General features: G+C 38.3%; 1 protein-coding gene across 1 annotated transcript in view; it reads right to left on the bottom strand.

Moving 5' to 3' along the window:
* The window catches only part of LOC140748979 (alpha-tocopherol transfer protein-like), a 33,107-nt gene that overhangs the window by 5,117 nt on the left and 4,134 nt on the right, over window positions 1-23,856 (bottom strand). Inside the window, exons 2-5 of the mRNA XM_073081975.1 lie at window positions 15,848-15,949; window positions 6,836-6,995; window positions 4,795-5,044; window positions 3,478-3,588 (exon numbers count right to left, since the gene is read on the bottom strand). Coding sequence (XP_072938076.1) covers window positions 3,478-3,588; window positions 4,795-5,044; window positions 6,836-6,995; window positions 15,848-15,941 — 615 coding nt within the window. The 5' untranslated portion in view covers window positions 15,942-15,949. The remainder of the gene's footprint in view (window positions 1-3,477; window positions 3,589-4,794; window positions 5,045-6,835; window positions 6,996-15,847; window positions 15,950-23,856) is intronic.

Genomic DNA, 23,856 nt, shown 5'->3' with positions numbered 1-23,856 from the left:
GTAAATCGAATTGAATAATAAAAGGTATGTGCCGGTTATTAAAAAATGAAGGGCATATTTATAAAAATAGTAAATGTCTAATATGTAGTATAAAGGATGATAGTATCATTATTTTTCATAAAATGATAGATCACAGTATAAAATAAACTTAATTCAAAGTTAGAAATCGTATTAGTTATGGCACAAACGGTCATTTGAATAAACAGAAATTAAATTTGAATAGCAGTGATAGCCTAATGGTTAATAAACTCGACCTGTCTAACGAAGGGTCCGAGGTTCAAATCCCAGGCAATCACCTCTGAATTTTTTCAAAGTTATGTGTGTATTAGAAATTAATTATTACTTGCTTAAAAGGTAAAGGAAAACATCGTGAAGAAATCTTCTACACCTGAAAGATTTATATAATAAAAAATCTGAAAGGTATGTGAGTCTACCAATACTCACTTGGCTAACGCGATGGATTATGACCTAAACCTTCTCATTCTGATAGGAGACTCATGCCCAGCAGTGGGACAATAAATGGGTTGATGAAATTTGAATATTTTTAAAGATTTTATTATTGACCGTCATATGACAATCTTGAATACTTATATGTAATCTGTGATCTTGAATTTCTGAAAGTCAAGACTGACCAGCTAATGGTAAAAAAAAAACATTTTTTTTTTTATTATTCACTGTGATGTTTGCGATTCGATAACGTCGACTTCCTTTGATGACAAAAACTGTCTTTATGTTACATGTATTTTAAATGGGAAATAAGTATAATTTTAAAAGTCTAAAAGTGAAAATGTATCCTATAGTAACATTATTCATTTACATTATGATAATGATCGAGAATATATTTCTGAAATAATGAACTTAAGGAATTTTTGTTGGCAAGATAATTATGTATCATTAAAATTTACCTTATAAAACACAATAAAATGGTGAAACAGAGCAAATGAATCGTATATTAACCGAAATGGTTGTAAATGCGAAATTAAATAAAGCTTTTGGGGTGAAGCTGTTACAACAGTCATATACCTACTTATATTTATAAAAATATACATATTCCCCACTAAAGCTCTGATAATAAATAAATAAAACACCATGTAAATTGTGGCAAGGTAAAAACAAAATCGATCATATGAAAATGTTTTGGTGCTACTGCTACGTTCGTAACACAGTTAGCAAGATTAAAGATAAAAATATTTTAGATCCAGCCTAGTTGGTAAAGATTTTAATGGATATACATTATTAAATATTAAAAGTAATGAAATGTCCATAGCTGCTAAGCAGATCATGTAGTTGATGAATTAAATATTGAAAATAATGACAACAAACATTGAGCATTACATATCAATATAAAATTTAGAAAGCCTGACTCTGATTCGGCGAAACTAATTGAAAGCTAACAACAACATTCCTTAAATAATAATGCGTCAACAATAACTATTAAATACTTGATCAATCCCTGAATTATTATATACGGATGCACAATCCTGATAGCTGATTTTTATTAAGTACTTTGCAATAATTACCTAAATAATTTAAAGGTATTTTAAGGTGCCTATTAAATGGTGAAAAGCAGTACAAAGTGAAATTAAGCCACAAAGGAGCAATCAAATCTGATATTTTGTTTACAGACCTAAATATGTTAACATTATTAGTTGCAAGTGGGTATTTACCACAAATAATAATGAACTAAGTATTTAAATCAGAAAAAATAACAAAGCTCGTTTAGTTGCTCGAAGTTTCACTAAGAAATTCAGTTTCAGTAAGAAATTTTACAGGATTAAGATGTAACGTTCGCACCAATAGCCAGATTTACTACATTTAGATAGATTTAAATGTACACCATATGGACGAAAATACTACCTTTGTAAATTTCATTTGATATAATTAGAAAAATATATTATAATGGTTTTCATACAGAGAATATTTATATGGTAGTACCAGAAGGTAAAGGTTGCTAAAGATAAAGAAGGTTGCCTAAAGATAATAAAGTAAGTAAATTAAATAAAAGCTTTAACGGCTTAAAGCAGACATCTCGGCTTTGGTTTGAACGTCTTCATGTTATACTTAAATATAGGGTTTAAAAACTCTTAAAGGTACATTCTCATGCAGATGCATGTAGATAAATTAATACGGATGAGAATATATATATGTATAGAATAAGATATATGTATAGTCCCACACGTATGTATATGGTTTAATAATTTCAACAAAATAAGCATTATAAATTTGCAAAAACATTTTAATGCAAATAATTTATATTACAAATACAAAATAAATAACATAATTTCTTGATATAGATGTTGAAAGAACAGCAAATACAATATCACTTAATCAGTCTACTAATGTGCAAAATGTGTTAAAAATATTCTATAAGTGTAATTTATCCTAATCGCTTTCCTTATAAATTATTCAGTATTAAATACTAACTTATGTCATGGTGCACATTGTAGAGTTAAATTAAAGTAGTATTGTATAGAAATGTAAAAGTAAATGTACTTACGCATCCAGATTTTTTGTCTTAAATGTGTAAATATTTAATACATCTTTTAATGTTATATAAAAGATATACATAGTTAAACCTAATCAATGAAAGCTGTAATTATAAGTAGTTAATTATTGCTTATGTGGACTCTGACTGAGAAACTGAGAACGCGACGAGACGCACAAACATAGTATTAGAAACTATTTGTTCAAAGTAATTAAAACTGCATAATTTCGTGAAACACACGAAAACAATGTAGACACTGTCGCAGTCTCATCAGCTAAAGCAGAGTACAAGTATAAGGTTTTGTTTGAAGTTTTCTTTGTATATTTGACTGATAAATCGATGTGGTCTGAAGTATCTTCAGCTCCACATGTGCCATGGTTAAGTTTGCCATTGTAAAAACATTTATATTTATTGTAAAAAGATGTGTGTTATGGAGTTTCTTTCGCCGCTTCTTCTCCATAACGAAACACCTAGTGAAGTGGTGGTAGATGTAATGACATTCAAGAAGTGTTCTGCATAGAACGTATTTATAAATTGTTTTATACTTGAATTTTTGAGGGAGGCTGTTGGAATATAGCAAAAACTCAAGCCTCTTATAATGTATAATATTCAAGTAGGTTATATATGATAAAGCTGGCAGCTGAAAAACATATATTTTTACTTCTTCTAATTTGTCATTCTGTCAATGATTCGATATAATAAAAAGTATCTTTTTGGAGTGAATTTTATTTTATTATATTTCATAGTTTATTTTCTCGTTCTCCTGTGGCCTATTCCCAACATTGATTAATCTTTCACCTTCGTGTATTTGCAACGGTAGGCAGCCAAACATACCGTCGTCGTTGGCCAAGCGGTTCGATATTCTACTCTTGTCACCCGCAACTCTGGACTTCTTCTTTTAGTCTCCTCTTACGACAGACATGGGATACCTTAACCCTGTTATAGTCCCGAGACTTCAAGGACAAAAGATCCTTCATCAAGTCGTTACTTACCAACTCAGTGACTTCTTTCTTCAACATTGGCTTCATCAGACCAAAAAGTTTGTCAATGAAGGGTGGAGCATTTACCACATGGACCTGCTTCAATCTAATAGGCAGTGCTTCCTGTAAGAAGGAAACAATCAATTAATAAGTGGAGTTAGGTAAGGTTAGAAATGGAATCGGCAATTCCCCAGTTGCTTCAATATTCGATAAAAAACATTATTTGAGAAAAAAATGCTTCAGAGATTTTATTAAAGTGTAAAATCTATCAATCCATTCTTAGAGTCTTGCATGTACCCAGCAGTGAAACAAAAAGAGTATATAATGATAATATAATAAGTTGTATATCATAAATATAAGTATATTAGTCTGCGCCAAACTGCTAGTCCGCTCTAAAGTTGCGCGCAGGTTTAGTTAGCATGTACTCTGTAACGCAAGGGCACTAACACAGCTATGTACCCGTGGACGAGAGCGGGCAGCGGACGGGTGCCAGGAAGGTCTCGCGCTGTCTCCATCCTGCTAATATCTACAATTTGTTATTGCGTCGCGACTTGTTACTATATTCGGAGCGGACTAGCAGTTTGCCGCGGACTATACCACCAGGTATTTCGAGGAAATGTGGTCCGTGTGAACAAAATTTTCATACAAAAATCCCATCCACACATTTTCGTTGTGGTGTGGATGTAGTACGTATGAATAGGAAAGTCATAAACTTATCCACTAATTAATGTCAGTAATTTAGGAACCTTACTAGATAGAGCAGTTTTATTTTAGCAATAATATTATATATAATAATATTATATTATGTGTCTGTTATAAACCCGACCTCGACTTTAATCGAGATTGGATTTATTTTTCTATATATTTCCATTATTCATTACAGTCATAATATATATGTTTAAAACCATATAGCGTAAGTATATGTTTTTGTCGACAAATTTAATAACGTTCACAAATGTTCATAACGACTAATAGGATGAAGTAAATTATGTTGATATTTTTTATCAAACAAATTTTATACAACACCACAGTATATTTTAAACAAAGACCTTTGTTAAACTGACAGAGTTAAGAAATTAGACAGAATTAAAATCATTGGATTAGTTTTAACGAATAACACTTTATAAAAGACAAATATAAACTGTACTTAAATGAAAATTAAGGCATGATTTTTAGTATTCAGAAGATAACATAAAAATATAAGATAGAGTGATAATAAATCTCATATTAAACGTTTGTGGATTCGTAATGCGGATATCTTAATTTGTAAGCATTATGGGATGCCAATTTGCGGTACTGACATTCTAATACAAGAATAACAATATTTACCTGTTGGTATTTAGACAGCTTCCTGGCGATAAACACGTTGAACTTAGTCAGGAACTTCAGGGAGATGTCTTTGACGTCCATAATGACGATATCAGCGTCACAGAGTTGGTCATTGGTCATGAACCACAAGTCTGATACCATGTAGAACAACTTCGCGTCTTTCGAGTAGTCATAGTTCTCGAGCCCTGGGTCGTTGACCTGCCATATCCAGAGACAACGATTCCCGGATATTGTGATCTGCCCTAGGTTCCTGAAAAGGATATGATTTAAGTTCAATTGGAAAGTAAAAGAAAAAGAGTATTTTTTAAATGAATCAGGCCTTTCGTTTCACATTTATTTCCAGTATTTATAATCGACACTACGAAAGTGTCGATTCATATCCATATTCTGTTTATACCACTTAATCTATAATATGAGAAAAAAAAACAAACTGGCTGCATTCTTGCTCCAATTATATTAAACCAAAAAAAAATAAAGTAAAAAAAAACTTTAAATGTTTCTGTCATCATATCAGAAATGCTGTCATTTCTGAACTTATATCCGTTTTGCTAACTTATTTTAGGTTTTTAAAATTGTTATTATATTTATTTTATTAAACTTGGTAAATGTCAAAATCATATTTTTTGGCCTGCAAATATTTTTCACCAGTGCGGAATAAATTAATACCGTGTGACGTCATAAATTCAATGTAGTGTTTCTAATATTAGATGAGAAATTATTTCCATTGTCTACAAAACGCAAGGTAACCAGTAATTAGATAATTTTAATGTTTAATTATGTATTTAAAGATCTCAATGACCCTGACTTTATAAGAAGCACCTATTATTCTCATTTATTGATTATATTATCTAAGTTCTTCTATGACCAGAACCAGATAACGTTGGACAATGATAACCACATTATGTCTCTGATGACACCCCGTTTTGGTGACATTTAGTAAGATAACAAATAATCCAAAAGTAAATCGTGCTACACTATGAAATCAGAAAATGTGGATGATGACGTCATAGAACTAAAAGAGCTGTCACAATTTCGGTTAAAATATAATAATCGACGAAACATTAAAAGTTAAAAACCAAATAATATCATATTCATTATATCTGATAAATTGCTCAAAATACTTGAGTGCGGTACATTCGCTTCTCTTCCGTCAATTATTTTTTTTCCCTAACGGACGATTCATAAGTAACCGTGCGCATAATTGTAAGTAAATATTAATGTAAATGCATTTTTGTAATTGTAAGTAAATATTAATGTAAATGTAAATCAAAAAACAACACCGAGGAGGCAAGGACACACTACAAGAGGAAAAAGGTAGACCAGTAGGTAGGTACCTCTTCGTTGCAGTTGAATCCAAGGGAATTGTTTTACCATTTATCATAAACTCATTATTATCAGCTAATACAACGCAAGTGTAATAAAATGTTTATGTATTCTAACACACAGAAGAATTAAATCAACAAGTACTGAAAGGTGGTAGAGTCGTTACACCTATTTCCAGCGTAAAGCAGTTCTGCGTTTCGGTGGAAAGGTAAAAATGATGGCTGACTTATATGAGGCCAACTTAGTCCGCAGAAATGACAACGCATCTGTGATCAACCTCTGGTAGAACCCTATTCTATATGGAGAGATTATAGGTGTCCCTAGTGACCTTCGGCTATACCACAAGCTCGTTTTCTACTCTAAATTTATATTAATTGGCCAAGAGCACGTCAAACTCACATAGAGGGTGCCGTGCCACCAAACATTTTTTTTAGGATTTGTTATTATAGCACTCATCAAAATTTGAACTGTCATACCGACATGCAATAGGTTCAATAGATAAAGCGATAAATAGCGTTTTTTTTCTATGCCCCAATTTTATCTCGACCATTATACATCCTCTGTTAAAAAAAATCATGTATCTATCTATTACGATTCGGGAGAGCCTTGTGACAGACGAACAGACGGACAGACAGCGGAGGCTTAAAAACAGGGTTCCGTTTTTACGCTTTGGGTACGGAACTCAAAATTTTAATAAGAATTAGTACTCTTTACTTACGCTATACTTAAAGCTTTCTGTATTGGTGGAGAGAGTGGATCCCTGTTATTGATGAGGTCAGGTACGGAGGTCCGGATTGTGAAAAACAGTTCAGCTGCAACCTTCGCCTTTTCCAGGTCATAGTAGCAACTGTGTGCGAAGCGCAGTAGTAAATTGTCATCTGTAAAAATAAAACATATTTTTTTTAACAATTAAATCATAATAATATAGCACAATGTATATAAATTGTAGCTAAATTTGCATTTTTTTGCAATTATATAGCCGTCGGAATATTTGTCACAATCTCAGCGTGATCTACACTATTTAAGAAAAACATATAAAACCTATTTTTATGAGTAACTTTTAAAGTAAAACTACATTTGTTAAAATTCACTACAATTGTGAAGACGCCGTGTTACCGTGTATTTTGCAATCCATTTTGTAATACTTGCTATCTGGCTATCTCACTATAGTCTGGTGATATTGCATTTACAAGTAGTTTGGAATAACCATACTTCGAGGTCTATCGAGCTAGATTACAATATTTTGCACAATAGCACATAAAAATGAGTATCGCTAGCAATATTAGCCGTTGTAGTCCTCGGTAAAATTTTATGCAAGATGTAATTTTAATACTTAAAGACTTCTAAGGTGGAGTTTATAGAACAATTTATAAACAATCCTTTGTTAATTCATATCAACATTGGACTGTTTCACTTTTCAGTTCCTTCCTCTACATCTAATAGTCTTATTACAATTAAAGGTTCCTTCATAAAAAGTCTATACCTGAGAATGCACGCAAGCAGAGTTGCGCGAACATCATGTTTATAAATAAAAAAGAACTTTTTTTGAGTTCAGTTCTATTTGTGAATTGATCTAAATATGCTCGTGGAAAGATTTTATTAACGGTGTCCTTACAGTATGTAGGTAATATTTGTAAGATATTAAGACATCCGATATATCAACTGAAAAGCTAAATTAGTTACGCAAAATGCAGACGGTTCTGAATTAGGTGGAAATACAAAGGTTTTTTTTTCTTCAGGCTGTGACGGAATGGCAATGAATGAATATTTTAATTAACGTATTTGTGTTTAAACCCAACAGCATGGAGAATATCAAAGTGCCGCGAAACGAAAATTCTTCCGAGGTATTCCAGCTCAGTCCTAGGGGTAGCGGCGCATCTGATCGACCTCAATTTAATGACCTCAAGTAGGAATCCAATCTTATCAGGTGGACTGCACGTTCGCCTACTATTCCTATAATAAAACAAAGTCATCATGTGTAACGATACTAATTATGTGGAGTAATTCGCGTATCAAACACACCTAACCCTTTTATTATCCCCTAGTTAAGTTACTTAGAAACACAATACACAATTAAATACAAAGTACGTGTAAGTAAATTATATTATTGACACTGCATTATATTTATAACTATGTTGTTTAATTATTTTTTGCTCAGAGGTTACACGTGCAGAATTATTCTTTTCCGCTTTGATAGTGTTGATTAAATCACCACAGTTAATTCATTCCAAGATTTTTTGCCTTAATACATTTTGGTTAAAATAACATAATATGAAGCTGTATCATGTTTACACACTTACTTAATTATTTTTTTACACACGTGTAAAAAATAAACACAATAGCTCGAGCTCCATTATTTTAAGTTATATATGCATTTTATTTTATATAAAATATGTGTGTTGTAAAGGTTATTTTTCAGCAATGAACACCGACCGAAGCCGTGATAAGTTGTTGATATAAAATTAATTGTTATTATTTTTTTGACTTGAAGTAAAATGAAAAATATACGTTCCAATCCCTAATATGACCTGTAAGGTATTATAAATCCATAACTTCATCGCAAAAGGCACAAACGAATAAAGATAATGACATCTATTTTTGTTTATAGAACAATTTGCAAACAAGTGTCAATCCGTATCAACACCGCTGGATTATTAAGTTATGTTTAATTCCTTCCTCCACTTCACTATGGATAATAGTTTTTCATTGAAGTATTTTTGTTTAGTTACTAAGAGTACTTTTACATTTGAAACAGAAATAATATCTTAGTACTTCATTTGAAGTTATGTTATCTAAATCTAGGGGTCTGAGTTTCGAATCCCAAACGTACACCTGTAACTTTTCGAAGTTATATGTGCATAAGATTTTTTTTTATATAATATAGGAGTAGCAGACGAGCATGCAGTCCACCTAATGGTAAATGGCTACTGCCGCCCATGGACATCTGTAATCAACGCCAGATAGGATTAGATATTCCTACCTGAGGTCGGATACAGATGCACCGCTACCCCTGAGGACTAAGCTGGAACGTATGTCTCCCTTACCACACCCTTCAAAGCGGAACACAGCAGCGCCTAACAGTGCTGTTATTAGGCAAAAATAGGTGTGGCGGTGGTGCCGCCGGAGCCGTACCTCAAAGGGTTCTACCTTCAAACTTACGACTACATTGATTACGACTTGTTCTAACGAAAAAGGTAAACATCGTGACTAAATCTATACCTAAGTCTGTTACTCTAAAAAAATGTCAAATGTATGTGAATTTTACCAATCCGCATTTGGCCAGCGCGGTGGACTATGGCCTAAATCTCTTTTTACTCGAGAGGAGACCCGTGCGTTACAACAGGACCATAATGAGTTGACAATAACTAAGCATATCCATTTATAACCGGATATCTACCATCTATTCATGTCATCATCCAAATCGTTCATTCGTAGTGGGATCCGCAATCATATATTATAAAAATTGTAAGTTATTATGAGTGTACTTTACGCTCTATGATTCTGGCTTATCACGATGTTGCCTGGTTAGGTTTTCTATACATAAGACATATTTTTTGTCCATTTTAGTAAGAAATAATATATTTTCCTGTTATGCCGGTTTTTGGTGCTAATCAGAGACATTTGATCAGCCTAAGTTTTTTTAAATAGCTAGTTGGCCAAGCCACCATTATCTACACTTTAAGAATATAGGTAGTAAAGTACCTAATCTCCAAGATTTTTTTAATTATGCTTTACTGCCTGAAAGTAAGTGTAAGTATTTGTTTTAATACAAATTCAAGTCTTCGTCTTGGTATTTTCAACAAATGTCAGGCGTATGTGTTTTGCTTACTATGTTTTCATACACCATTTAAGCAAGTGATTTAAAATTCCAATACATACAACATGGAAAAATCAGAAATAAGATTGAGAGGCGAAGTTTCGAACACTAGCTATGACTTTCCTTTTTTAATAGTGTACCTAATAAGTAGTAAAACACAATTGTGTGAATAGCAATGGTATTATCTATACTTACAGCACTTAACACCATACTAAAATCTATATCCTCGTAATCTAGATTTAAAACATGATAAGCGTCAAGTAAGTTTAATAAATCTCACTTAAAAATAATGAAATACAACTAATTAGGTTAGCCAATATTTTAAGGTCAGTACCTACTATACCTAGAGCGACATTTATTAACGCGTGTGCTAAATTGAAGGTAAACTGCTCAAAATTAAGTTGATGGTCGGAAATTGTCTAAAAAAATTAATTTTAAGCAACCACTTTTTGATTACCTTGTAGACTATATTATGACTATATTATAGTATGTGAATTTTACCAATCCGCATTTGGCCAGCGCGGTGGACTATGGCCGAGAGGAGACCCGTGCCTAACAACAGGACCATAATGAGTTGACAACAACTAAGCATATCATTTATAACCGGATATCTATTCATGTCATCATCCAAATCGTTCATTCGTAGTGGGATCCGCAATCATATATTATAAAAATTGTAAGTTATTATGAGTGTACTTTACGCTCTATGATTCTGGCTTATCACGATGTTGCCTGGTTAGGTTTTCTATACATAAGACATATTTTTTGTCGATTTTATTAAAAAATAATATATTTTCCTGTTATGCTGGTTTTTGATGCTAATCAGAGACATTTGATCAGCATAAGTTTTTTTAAATAGCTGGTTGGTCAAGCCACCATTATCTACACTTTAAGAATATAGGTGGTAAAGTACCTAATCTCCAAGATTTTTTAAATTATGCTTTACTGCCTGAAAGTAAGTGAAAGTATTTGTTTTAATACAAATTCAAGTCTTCGTCTTGGTATTTTCAACAAATGTCAGGCGTATGTGTCTTGCTTACTATGTTTTCATACACCATTTAAGCAAGTGATTTAAAATTCCAATACATACAACATGGAAAAATTAGAAGTAAGATTGAGATGCCAAGTTTTAAACACTAGCTATGACTTTCCTTTTTTAATAGTGTACCTAATAAGCATAGATTAGTAAAGATTACTCACTCCTAACAAGAAAATGTACCCAGTTTTGAGAATTGAAATAGTTGCGTAAAAAAGTTTTGCCACGACTCCGTGCTAAAACGTCCCTAAAATATTTGAAATTATTATTATAAATTATTTAATTATCATGTAAATTACGCAGTATTAGTTATTTATTCGTAATTTTTCTCTAAAAATGTTTTTATTTGTCAAGAATTCAAAAAATAGAACTTACTATAATAAGCCATTTGCGGCTTCATTCAATTTTAAGGCGGCGAAGTATCTTTACTAATCTATGCTAATAAGTAGTAAAACACAATTGTGTGAATAACAATGGTATTCTAAAATTATCTACACACTTAAAGCACTTAACAGCTTACTAAAATCTATATCCTCGTAATCTAGATAATAAACATGATAAGCGTCAAGCAAGTTTAAGAAATCGCACTTAATAATAATGAAACACAATTAATTAGGTTAACCAATATTTTAAGGTCAGTACCTACTATACCTAGAGCGACATTTATTAACGCGTGTGCTAAATTGAAGGTAAACTACTCAAAATTAAGTTGATGGTCGGAAATTATCTTAAAAACCTAATTTTAAGCAACCACTTTTTGATTACCTTGTAAACTATATTATGCCTATATGTAAATGGATTTGACATATTCTAAAAAGTCTTTAAGGCTGTACCGATTTTATGGGTTTGTCTTTTAAAACTTTATGGCTCTACTAAAAAATGTAACAATGACTGACAGACAACTTAAACGTAATTCTAGAAACGTAAAATCTTACATAAAAGTTCCTTAAATACGAGTACGATCGTGAATTCGTGACGGACTATTCTGTATTAAAACCGTACCACCACAGTGATGGCAGAGTGTAAATATCTATCCTTAAAGAAATAATTTAATAGTGTATTTATTTCATTATTTAGAAAATATTTGTGATAAAGGTAGTGAAAGTGACCATATTTTTATAACAAAATACAAACTTAATAATTAAACTGCTGCCGTGCTTTACTCGTTTAGTTTTTATACCTACTCGTACTCAGTCTTTTATGTTCTAACATAACCTATCCTATAGACTTTGTTCTATTGATTTATAAATCATTATAGTTAGATGATATAATCGTTTTTTAGGTATCTGCCTACCCTTTAGGAACCTATCCTTTTATGATTATCAAAGCTTAAACCACGATGAGATGTTAAATTCAGAAACTTTGATAGAATCTTTTGGACTTTAAATTTCAATCAACTTGTTATTCAAGTTAACTTATCTTAATCTGAATCTCACGGCAAAAACACATAAGTCCTACGTATACTCTATACAATATCGCATCGGGAATAGGCACCGTGTCGTGGAAATCTACGACGCCTATGTATATTTGTGTTTTATCCTTTAGTGCAAGTTTAGTCAAGATTGAGTGCATCCAGAATGATGAAACAATTCGACTTGTTGGTATTTTACAGAATAGCGCTACCATTGTGCTTCATATTTTACCTCTTTACCTGTTGAACGAGCCTCGAGAACAAATGGCTCTATTGTGATGTTCAACAATGTTACTTGCCCGTGCGTGATGCTGATACCGCTTCACTAGTAATCCATTGGGCTGTTAACGCGGATGTGACCTGGATTTACTTAGTTTAAACTTTATTTAATGGATAGTTATATAATATGCGGGTGTGTAATTATTCACGTTTTTACTGGCTCTAGAGGCTATTCACTGTGTTAATAAAAGTACCTACTAACTAGGTACTTGCTGTGATAAGGCTCCTGTGTATACGAGGCGTTTACGAGGCTTTTATAATATACGAGGCCTTAAACATAAATTATATAATACATAAAATAAGACAGGATGTAGATTTCAAAATTATAGGTTTCATAGCAGGAAATATACTACAAGAAATAAATTCTATCATAATTGATTTATTATTCAGTTCTATTTAAAATTCGTTATAGATGAGGCCATCTGTCTGTTTTTCCCCGGATATGTCTAAGTTCCAAGGATGTCTAGGTCCGTTCGGAACGGGTTTTAACATGTGTTCAATTGAAATCCAAGTATTTTATGTCCAGGGAAATCCCAATTAATTGCGCGAGTACTATTAATGAAAACAATAAAATAATTGTAACATAAATTTTAAATTGCAATTACACGTAGGCAAAGGACCAGTATCTACTATATATACCTAAGCGAATAATTTTCAAAAAAAAAACATGTAAAATTTGAAATTGGCGGACGTTCGTAATTTAGTTGAATGTAGAGTTAAGATGTGTCAAGTAAAGTGACTATTTAATATCACACCTATTTCTACCTAATAACAGCAGTGTTAGACGCTGCTGCGTTCCGGTTTGAAGGGTGTGGTAAGGGAGACATACTTTTCCGAGGCGTTCCAGCTTAGTCCTCAGGGATAGCGGCGCATCTGTCGCCGACCTCAGGTAGCAATATCTAATCCTATCTGGGGTTGATTACAGATGTCCATGGGCAGCAGTAGCCACTTACCATCTGGTGGACTGCATGCTCGTCTGCTACTCCTATATTATAAAAAAGGTGGATATAAAAAGTGCAATCGCATGTAACAAAAACATCACACAGGCAAATGATAATATAATCGAGGCAATTTATCCTTTATCTTACGTATTTCTATATAATAAATGATTTTATCGATAAACAAAGTGTGTATCAAAGTTTTATCCATATCAATGTCAAGGTAAATTAATATTTAGTCGCGGCCATGTTATTCGCGACAAATATTTTTAACGAAATCTCAATTACAAATGGCAAACAAAAACTATTCTTATATAGAATTATATAAAACCTTGTCAATTTAACCTTGAAGATTATAGCTCTGTTGAATTAAATGCTAATTCAGTGGCGCAGAATAACTATAAGAAATTAGCGGATATTTAAACTATACGGATATTGATATAGATACCTATAGTGGTCTTAAATGATATTATCAAAAATAGCAGGTTAGTGAATATCAATTTCTCACTCACACTTTAGTTTTAGAAATAATTATTTCTTCGACCATTTATTTATTTATTTATGTATTTATTATCATTTTTGTATAGGTGTTTATTGTCAATAAACTGCCCGATTGCTTGATGCATAACTTGTTAACCCCAAAGAGATTAGGTCATACAATAACACACCCGCCAAGTGCATATTGATAAACTTCACACTCCATATTGATTTCCTTGCGATGTTTTGCTTACCTTTGAGGCAATTGATTACTAATTAATACAGTACACATAGCTTCGGAAAATCAGAGGTGCGAGCCTAGCAATCGAACTTTGGGACGCTACAGTAGGAATCCGAAATCCGGTGTGTCACAGGGGAAATTTGGTTAAACTAGACCACTTTTTTTCTAACACGTTTTAAACGTATTTTTTGTATTTATTGTAAAGTCATGACCCCTGATACCCCCTTCCCTCCGGGACCGCGCCTGCTGCTATGCCATGCCATTATATACCAGAATAAAAAGTGGTTTAAATCTTTATTGTTTTCTTGAGTGGACTCTATATATAAATCATTGAATCTGAGGTATGGTCTTGAGTATGGTCTTGAGGTATGGTCTATCGAAAAGATATTTCGATAGACCATACCTCAAGAGGCACCACATGCAGGAAGATAATAATTACTAATTTTACGAACAATAGATTGTTAGCCCAGGCAACTACTCAATTGACTCATATTATCTCCGTCATAGTCAGTGGGAGTACCTAGCCTACGCCATTTGTGACCTAATTGCTCGTCTCGATTTGAATGATCATGTACCTATAACATAACGTTGATCCCATGAAATGACCATTTTAAGTAATTATTATAATTTTCTTTCATAAATATATGATGATGTAAATATCAACTTCAACAAAGAGATACAAAATTAAATATTTTTATGTAAATACAATTAAATAAATAAGAAAAAAGCGGCCGATGTTCATTTTCCGTCTGTAATTAAAGTTAAATCACTCAATACTGAAATCATTAACAAGGTATCGCACTTAATAAAATTCTACATTACTTACAGTTTTTACATTATTCTTACTTATCGCAGGAAACTCATTAAAAATAAACAATAATAAACTTAATTCGTAAACGCGGATTGTATTATAAAACAGCCGAACAACGTAATTATCTGTAAGTTCGTGACGTGACGCATATGTCAAGGATGTTATTATTTCGTATGACGTGAATAACATCGACAGTAAATTCATAAAATTAGGATGCAAACAGATAGTAATAACATCCGATGAAATAATATAGTAGTAGAATGTACTTTGCATTTTTTTAATCTAACTATACCTAATTGAAAATCGGAGGAATCGACAATGCATCTTTCCTTTTGCAACTTTTTGTATAACTATATCTTTCGAAAAACTATAGGAGGAAGTTTTAATAAGACAATAATATAAGTTCAGTTGGCTCTCATTTTAAGAACTTTCTTTCATTTTAAGAACTCTCTAAGAGGTTTCTAGCACTTGGAGAGGCATGGCGCCTCCGCTGTCACGCTGCTTATTAGATACTCTTATCACAAAATAATAAACTTAAACGATGTAAAGCAGTCGTTCTTATAAACGATCTCAATATATTGAGCAATCATTGTTATAAACTAATCATGCTTACTAATTATTTAAGTACTAATTATTTTTACTTAGGATCATCGGAAAATCGATCGCGAAATTTCTTTTTGGTGATTTTGTTAGTAAGTAGTTGCATAAATAAACATTTACCTAAGTTCTTCGGTAAATGAGGTTGACTATTGACCCAGTCTCTCATTTGGGCCACATAGTTGGCCGCTTCGTCTGATTTCTTTCCATTCTGCATATTGTGTTCTGAAAAAAGAAACATATTTACGTAAAAGATAAGTTACGTATATCCAATCACCACTTATTGACCACTTCCTATGTACTAGTAAATTATTTGAGTATTAATCAAATTTACTCTTAACTCTTAAGATTTTTTAAATTCAACTTCATATGCATATGTTATTGAAAATGATTTATTTCAACAAAGGCTATAAATGAACAATTAGAAAGGTTTAATAATATAACAAATTATTTCTAATTTAAATTATTATTACATTAGTAAATATTAGGTCATAGATTAGTAAAGATTACTCACTCCTAAACAAGAAAATTACCCAGTTTTGAGAATTGAAACAGTTGCGTAAAAAAATTTTGCCACGTCTCCGTGCTAAAATGTCCCTAAAATATTTGAAATTATTATTATAAATTATTTAATTATCATGAAAATTACGCAGTATTAGTTATTTATTCGTAAATTTTCTCTAAAAATGTTTGTATTTGTCAAGAATTCAAAAAAAGAACTTACTATAAAAAGCCATTTACGGCTTCATTCAATTTCAAGGCGGCGAAGTATCTTTACTAATCTATGTATTAGGTATCAAAAAGTGTACTAGTAATTTATGTGTCTTAGAACGTATTTATTCACGCAAATAATTTGATAGTTGATATACATATCACGGACCATGAACTTGTTGGCCTTCGGTGTTTACTAGTTTTACTGGATCTGTTTATAAATATTTTTAATAATATTAATACAAACAAGTTTTAACACGCAATATTGTATTCCTATTGTGAAATTGTTAGATAATTATTAGATGAAGGAATAGGACGGTTAATTTGTTTTAGCACATAGACAATAATAGTTTGTAATTAAGGGACGTATAATCATAATTTAAGGTCTCGGTACGAACTTTCATTTATGTGTTCATTACGTACCCACAATAAAAATCTTTGGATAAGGTGATAAGAGTAGAGAATGTTTAACAGCTGTTAAATTTGTAAAACCTTATATAGCAATATAAAATCATAAACAAAAATTTTTGCTTCCAATACGTACTCTATCTATGAGCATTTAAATATTGCAACGCAGGTAGAGATCGATAGAAGCCTATCCTAGCCTAGAAAATTAGGGGTTTGAGAGTGGTCAGCGAAGGAACGTAAGTTCCTTGCAACCTTTGTAATGCATTTGTCGGATTATACCATAAGCCAGATAACATTGGTTAGTGAGATAACGAGATACTGAAATTTGCAGTGTTTATCTCGTAAGCGAATTAGCCGCAGATAACTTATCAGATTGTGGAAGTAATGTACTTAATATTGAATGAATGAGAGTTATTTCACGGCACCTGCTTTGAATCTGCTGTTAAAATGCGATTGTCACTTATACGTTTACTAATACTAGCTGCGTTCAGTCACGATATGAAAACGCAAATTTTAACGAATGCTGCATCGCGTTTTTTTATTTTTCGCATTGTATTTCGTATACGAAAGTAGCTGCGACACAAATATGTGCGAGATGCAGCGTTTGATCGCTGCACCTAGCTTTAGAAATGAAGCTAATTTGTAAATCGCACGATGCTAAAAGAAGCTAGTCTTCTGGGACCTTTATTTTGTAAAAATAATGCGTTAATCTCACTGATTGCTAAATTCTTGTAATTTTATGAAACCATTCAATGTAATAAAACATTATTTGAGTAATTCAAATAAATGAGTAGTAAAATTAAATTTGGGAAATGAGCAACAAGGTGTTTCTGCGAACTTATTTATATTCTGCAATCAACAATTTTATGTTTTATTTTTAGAGATGTATAGAGGGACCTCTTACGGAAGGTGATAAATGCAGGGTCAGAACAGCCATGTAGTCAATGTGGCTTTTATATCCCCTGGTTGACGTCAGTAAAATACTTGCAAACATAAAGATTGTTGAAAATAATAATCAGTATCTTTATATTTCATTATTATTCGAGAGAATCCCATCTACAAATTCCTCGAGCACACGTATGTGTGGACGAAAAAAAAGGTCGTCACTTGTATAAGGTCACTCCGACCTTTTTGACCCAGTCCGACCCTTGATTACTCATGACTTGACTGTTCATATAATTATAGCCAGTAAAATAAATTTGCGGTCATTCTAGATATATGTTTTCGATTCAAAGGCACGAACGACGGACTGTTTGAAGTAATTGTTGGCAATTAATAATGTCATACGCTACAGTGTTGAGGAAAAACGTGACCAGGAAACCTTCATCGTTGAGTTCAAAGGTGTGTGATCTACCGTTTGATATGTGTGCTAGCCTGGTCTTAATTTTAGGGTTCCGTACCTAATGGGTAAAAATGGGACCCTATTACTAAGCTTCAGCTGTCGATCCATCTGTCACATAATCTCTGATGGTAATTGGTCACCCGTGGACATTTACAGTCAACTTCAACTAGGACCGTTGTATTACTTAAGGTAAGAGATTTCCATTCTGGACTATGTTTCAAGATCTCAATCTTTAACTTCGGTTATCCTTCCAAACAAATTTAACAAAGTTTGATGCTAATGTTACAAGGTAGACATGGGTGTAATCGAATCCTGAAGGGCTCCACCACCTTTAAACCTTATCTTTTCAAGACGTGGTTAGCTTTCCAAATAATTTTAATTTAGTTCCCTTTTCGAATGCTGATGCGATGATTACTCCATATCATGATTACTCATATAATGTGCATTAGGATTGGTTTTCGTTATACTTCTGGACGTCTGCCACGGTCTGTCTGACGTCAACTTTCCTTCTAAATACTGATGACGGTTATTTCCTTCACACTGTACTTCGAATTAGATATTCAGGTGCCACCTATACTATAATGTACCTTTTTTTTTTTTTTTTTTTTTTTTCTCTCGAGGGGGAAACCTTCAAAAGGTACCCGACGACGTGGGAGCAACGCCGGGTTATGTGGGATTTTTACCGCACTAAAACCCCCCCGGTGGCCGTCCTCAACGCTTGTTGGAGAACTCCGGGATCTCCAACGGAACACAACCGGAGCCCTCCAAGCGCGATGCCCAACGGGCTCTACCCTGGGGGAGCAGTTTTCGCTCCTCCCACACCATGTATGTTTACGACGGTATGCGACCACACATACCGCCGTCCTTCCCGGGGTCACTTGCTGGGCGGTTCGAGCTCCCACTCTTGCCGTCCGCAACCCCGGAAGCCCCCTTTTAGTCGCCTCCTACGACAGGCAGGGGATACCGTAGCCCTATTCTAGTCCCGGAACTACAGGGACACCGCGCCAGTGGGCGCTATCGACGCCTACGGCGTCTCCTTCTCCGCGCGGGATCGGCGCGCTCCCTGGCCCGTTCGGCGTCCTCTTTAGCGAGCATAACGCGGTCGCAGAACGCAACCACGCTATCCCACGCTTCGCCAGAACGGACCATCGCCGCAACAACATTCTCCGGGGAGAGGTCCGGCCCTATGTGCTGCACCAGGATCTGCCGCTCGGGTTGCCACGCTGGGCACTCCTCGAGCGTGTGCTGCGCAGAATCCTGGGCATGTCCACAATGGTGGCACCGCGCTGAGGCCTCCCTGCCTATCCTGTGCAGGTACTCACCGAAGCAGCCATGTCCGGTGAGCACCTGTGTCAGTCGGTAAGTGACGCGTTTCTTCCTCTTTAGCCAGGCTCGGAAGTTGGGCAGGATCGCACTGACCACGCGTTGGCGTGCGCCCCGTGGCTCCTGGAGCCTATCACGCCAGCGTCTTAGGGCGCGCCAGCTGGCTCTCGTCCGGAGCACTTCGACCGTCTCATCGCTAGGAGGGTGGGCACTCTGGCGGAGACCGCGGATCTTAAAAAAGATCTCTGCGGTCATATCCGCCAGGATGTCCAGGGGCGGAAATCGCGCCAGGACTGTGGCCGCCTCATACGATATCGTCCGGTATCCTCGTGCGACTCTGATCGCGATCATACGCTGCGCGGCATTCAGTTTGGCCGCGCGGCGCCGGCAGCCCGACAGTCTATCAGACCATACGGGCGCACCGTAGAGCGCGACAGAGCGCACGACGCCTGCGTAGAGACGGCGGACTTCCTCCCTCGGTCCCCCTAGATTTGGCAGCAGTTTGTGCAAAGCACCCGCTACCTTGTGAATCCGGGGGACCAGGCGGTCGAAATGCTCGTCGAAGCGCCAGCGGCTGTCCAACACCAGTCCCAAGTATCTCATGCACCTGCCCACTTCGACATCCGCGTCACTCACCCGCACTGACATGCAGGGTGGTTCCACGCCCCGCCGCAGGCCGTGGAACCATAGCGCTTCGGTCTTATTGCCGGCAATGCTAAGGCCTATTTCACGTATCTTCGTGACAACGCGTGCCACCCCTAGTTCGGCCAACCTCGCCGTCCTCTCAAAAGACTCACCCTCGGCCAGTACGAGAGTGTCGTCGGCATAGCAAATAACGCTTACACCAGGAGGGAGTTCCGTCCGCAGTACGACATCGTATGCGAGATTCCACAGGAGTGGCCCCAAGACCGACCCCTGCGGAACCCCGCACACGACACGCCTCTCCCCGACACTCCCGTAACGGCCCGGATAGCTTATACTCCGGTTCGACAGATAGGCCGTCAGCACATCACGCAAATAAGGAGGCACCCGATGGTATACGAGGGCCTCCCTTATCGCTTTCCAGGGCAGAGTGTTAAAAGCGTTAACAATGTCCAGGCTTATAGCCAAAACCACTCTGCCACTGGATACGGCCTGCTCTCTCACTGCGCGAACACGGAGTATAGCATCGACAGTCGAGCGTTCCTTTCGGAATCCGTACTGACTGTCGGATAGATCCGGACCGCTGCACGCCAAATGTCCGCTGATACGGGCGGAAATAATCCGCTCGAAAAGCTTTCCCAACTCGTTCAGCAGACATATCGGCCTGTAGGCCGAGGGTGAGTCTGAAGGTCTACCCGGTTTGTGGAGGAGTACCACCTTCGCCTGCCTCCATTCCATTGGGAAGCGACCGGCACGTAGGCAGTCAGTGAACAGAGACCGCACTCTCTCTCCTAGGACGGTCAGGGCCAACACCCAGGCCCGACCCGGGATTCCGTCAGGGCCTGGTGCGGTGTTTCGCGCGGCCAACCGTTTCACGGCCCATCCTAGTTCTGTTTCACTGACTGTCAACTCCTCCGTCCACTCGGGCAGCACCGATGGCTCTGTCGCGGCATCGGGGCTATCGGGAGTGAAAGGAAACAGGTTTCCCATAACGACCGTGACAAAGTCGGGATCCATGGTCTCCGTTAACGGCGGGACCCATGGACGCAGCTTTCCAAGCACCATCCTATAAGGGCGCCCCCATGGGTCCCTATCCAGCCCGTCCAGGAGTCCTGACCAGCTTCGAGACTTGCTATCAGAGATGGCAATCTGAAGCGCCACGGTCGCGTTGCGGTACTCCCTGTACCTTTCTTCCGTCTCTTCGGCACCGGCAGTCCGACGTCTGCGGGCGCGCGTGTACTTGCGTCGGGATCGCAAGCAAGCTGCACGCAACTGTGCGATGTAATCGGACCACCAGTATGCCGGTCCCCTTCTGCCGGATCTGACCCGCGGCATGGCGGCGTCGCAGATAGCGGCCATATCTGCTCGGAGCCGAACAGCCCGTTGCTCGAAGTCTGGGGTCGCGCCCTCGGCGGCGGCGCCGGACCAATCCACGACGTGGGCGGCGGCAATGAGCATGTCTCGATCGAGCCGCTTCAGAGCCCAACGTCGCGGGGGACCTTCTCCCAGCCGACCATTGTGAACCGGGAGCTGTAAGGCCACATCCAGCGTTATGTGACGGTGGTCGGATAGCGTGACAATTTCCTCCGCCACCCGCCAGCCCGTCACCAAACGCTCGGCAGAGGCAGTCGCCCATGAAAGATCCACGATCGACTCCCCCTGCCAACGCACACACGTGCTAACCGAGCCCCGGTTCAATAGGCGTAGGTCCAGTTCCGCCGCCCATTCGAGTACCGCGTTTCCCCTGGCGTTGTCCCTTTTGCTCCCCCAGGCCCTGGAATGGGCGTTGAAGTCGCCGAGGACGAACACTGGGCGGGGCAGGCAACCGCGAATGCAGTCTCCTACCCGGCCCAGGAACGCCTCGTACGCCGCCAGACTGCAGTTGGGGGAGATGTAGCACCCTATAACCGCCAGGGGGCCCCAGTCCACAGCAACTATGCCCTGCCCCGTATGTCGCCTCGAACATGGAGGGTCGGTTTCTCCGCCAGCCCAATATACGGCGACCAATTGGGCGTTATCACCGAACCAGCGCGGATGGTCCGGTACCCGGTATGGTTCTGCCACCACTGCCAACGAGACTGAACATTCCGTGAGGCACTGCAGGAGCAAATCCTGGGCTCGACTGCAGTGGTTCAGGTTCCCCTGTAGCAGCTTGAATGATGGAGCAGCGTTCATTATGCTTGCTCCATCATTTCCTCAGACGGGCGATGGGCCGATGCGCTGGCTTCCGCCTGCGCAAGCCCATCTGCCCGTACGGGTTTGGCAGCCATTCTCTTACCCTTTCTTGTCGGGGGTCTGCAATGCTTACCACCCAACCGGTGGTCTGCTTTGCGGCCAAACTCTGCGCACACTATGCACTTAGGTGTCTGTGCCACGCATTGGCTAGCCTTATGGTTGGCTTCGCCGCAGACATAGCACAGAGCACTCCTATCGACCGTGTTCGTGCATTGGTGCCTAGCATGACCCATTTCTAGGCACCGGAAGCATTGCAGAGGCCTGGCACTGAGTACTTCCACTCGTGCAGACACCCAACCGACTCGGACTCGCTTCTCAGCCGCCAATTTCCTGATGACGACGAGCGGGCAGCGCACCCAGACCGTTCCCAATGACGTGCGTCCCCTTCTTATTTCTCCCACTTTCACGTCGGAGACATTGCAGCCGCCAGAACTGGCGATGGCGCTGGCCACGTCTGCTTGGGTGACGGAGTCGTCTAAGTCCATCACCCTAGCTTCACCCAGCTTCATTGGCCGCGCCACTCGAATGCCCATGTCCGAAACGGCCTCTTGAATTTTTGCCGCAAGGAGATTAGCCTTCTCGGAACATTCTTCCCCGGCAACCTCCAATAAAAGCCCGCCATTTAGAGCCCTCCTCTGCCTAACATCGGCGATTCCTACCTCGGAGAGGTTGACGCGCTCTTTAGCAGCCGCCATTGCTTGCGCATAGGTCACAGTACTCCCTTCGGGTACTGTGATCGTAACTGCCGCGGTCTTTGGCACTTTGGGTAGCCGGCCTGCTTTCGCCTTCCTCTTACCCTTCTTATCCAGGGCTGGTGCCTTAGGGGCCGCCTTGGACCTTTGGGTTCCCAGAACGGCCGGGGATTCCTTTATCGGTTCTCGACTTTGTACTTCTCGTCGGCGATCCGATTCGGGACGAGCAGCTGCCCGAGCCTTGGCTCTCGTCTTTCGGCCAACGACGGTGCTCCAGGCCTCCTCGTGTAGACCTTCTGACCGTACTGCCGGCGCCGATCCGACCGATGCCAAAGGTGACGCTTTGGCCACTTGACCTGAGGTCTCAGTCCCCGACTTCTTTTTACCCTTGGAGGGACGCTGCGGAGCTGCAGCGGGGGCCACCTTTTGGCCTAAAGGAGGCCTGATTGCCCTCCCTGGGAACAGCTCGTCCTTAAAGGCGGCCAATTTGCCCTCAATGAGGTTTCCAATCCGCTCCATGAGGAGCACCTCAGAGCAATCCTGCTCTCTGGGCTGGGGTTGACTTGCCGTAGGCCGGGATTGACTACTGCCTCGGCGGAGCTCAGCCAGTTCGACCGTCAGTAGATCTATTTTACTGTTGAGCTCGGAAAGCTGTGCCCGCAGCATTTCGTTCTCCCTTTCAAGAGAGATCGATGAAGCCCGCTGCATTACTTCTGTGGCAGCGGCTTGGATGTGGCGGACGGCCAACCTCATGGTTTGCACCAGACTGCCCTTGATGT

This window comes from Epargyreus clarus, unplaced genomic scaffold (genome assembly GCF_041222505.1).
Source record: "Epargyreus clarus isolate Ecla_fem2 unplaced genomic scaffold, WU_Ecla_fem_2.2 ptg000017l, whole genome shotgun sequence".
Taxonomy (NCBI): Eukaryota; Metazoa; Arthropoda; class Insecta; order Lepidoptera; family Hesperiidae; genus Epargyreus; species Epargyreus clarus.
Note: the sequence above shows the minus strand (reverse complement) of the source record. Positions and strands in the feature narration are given on the sequence as shown.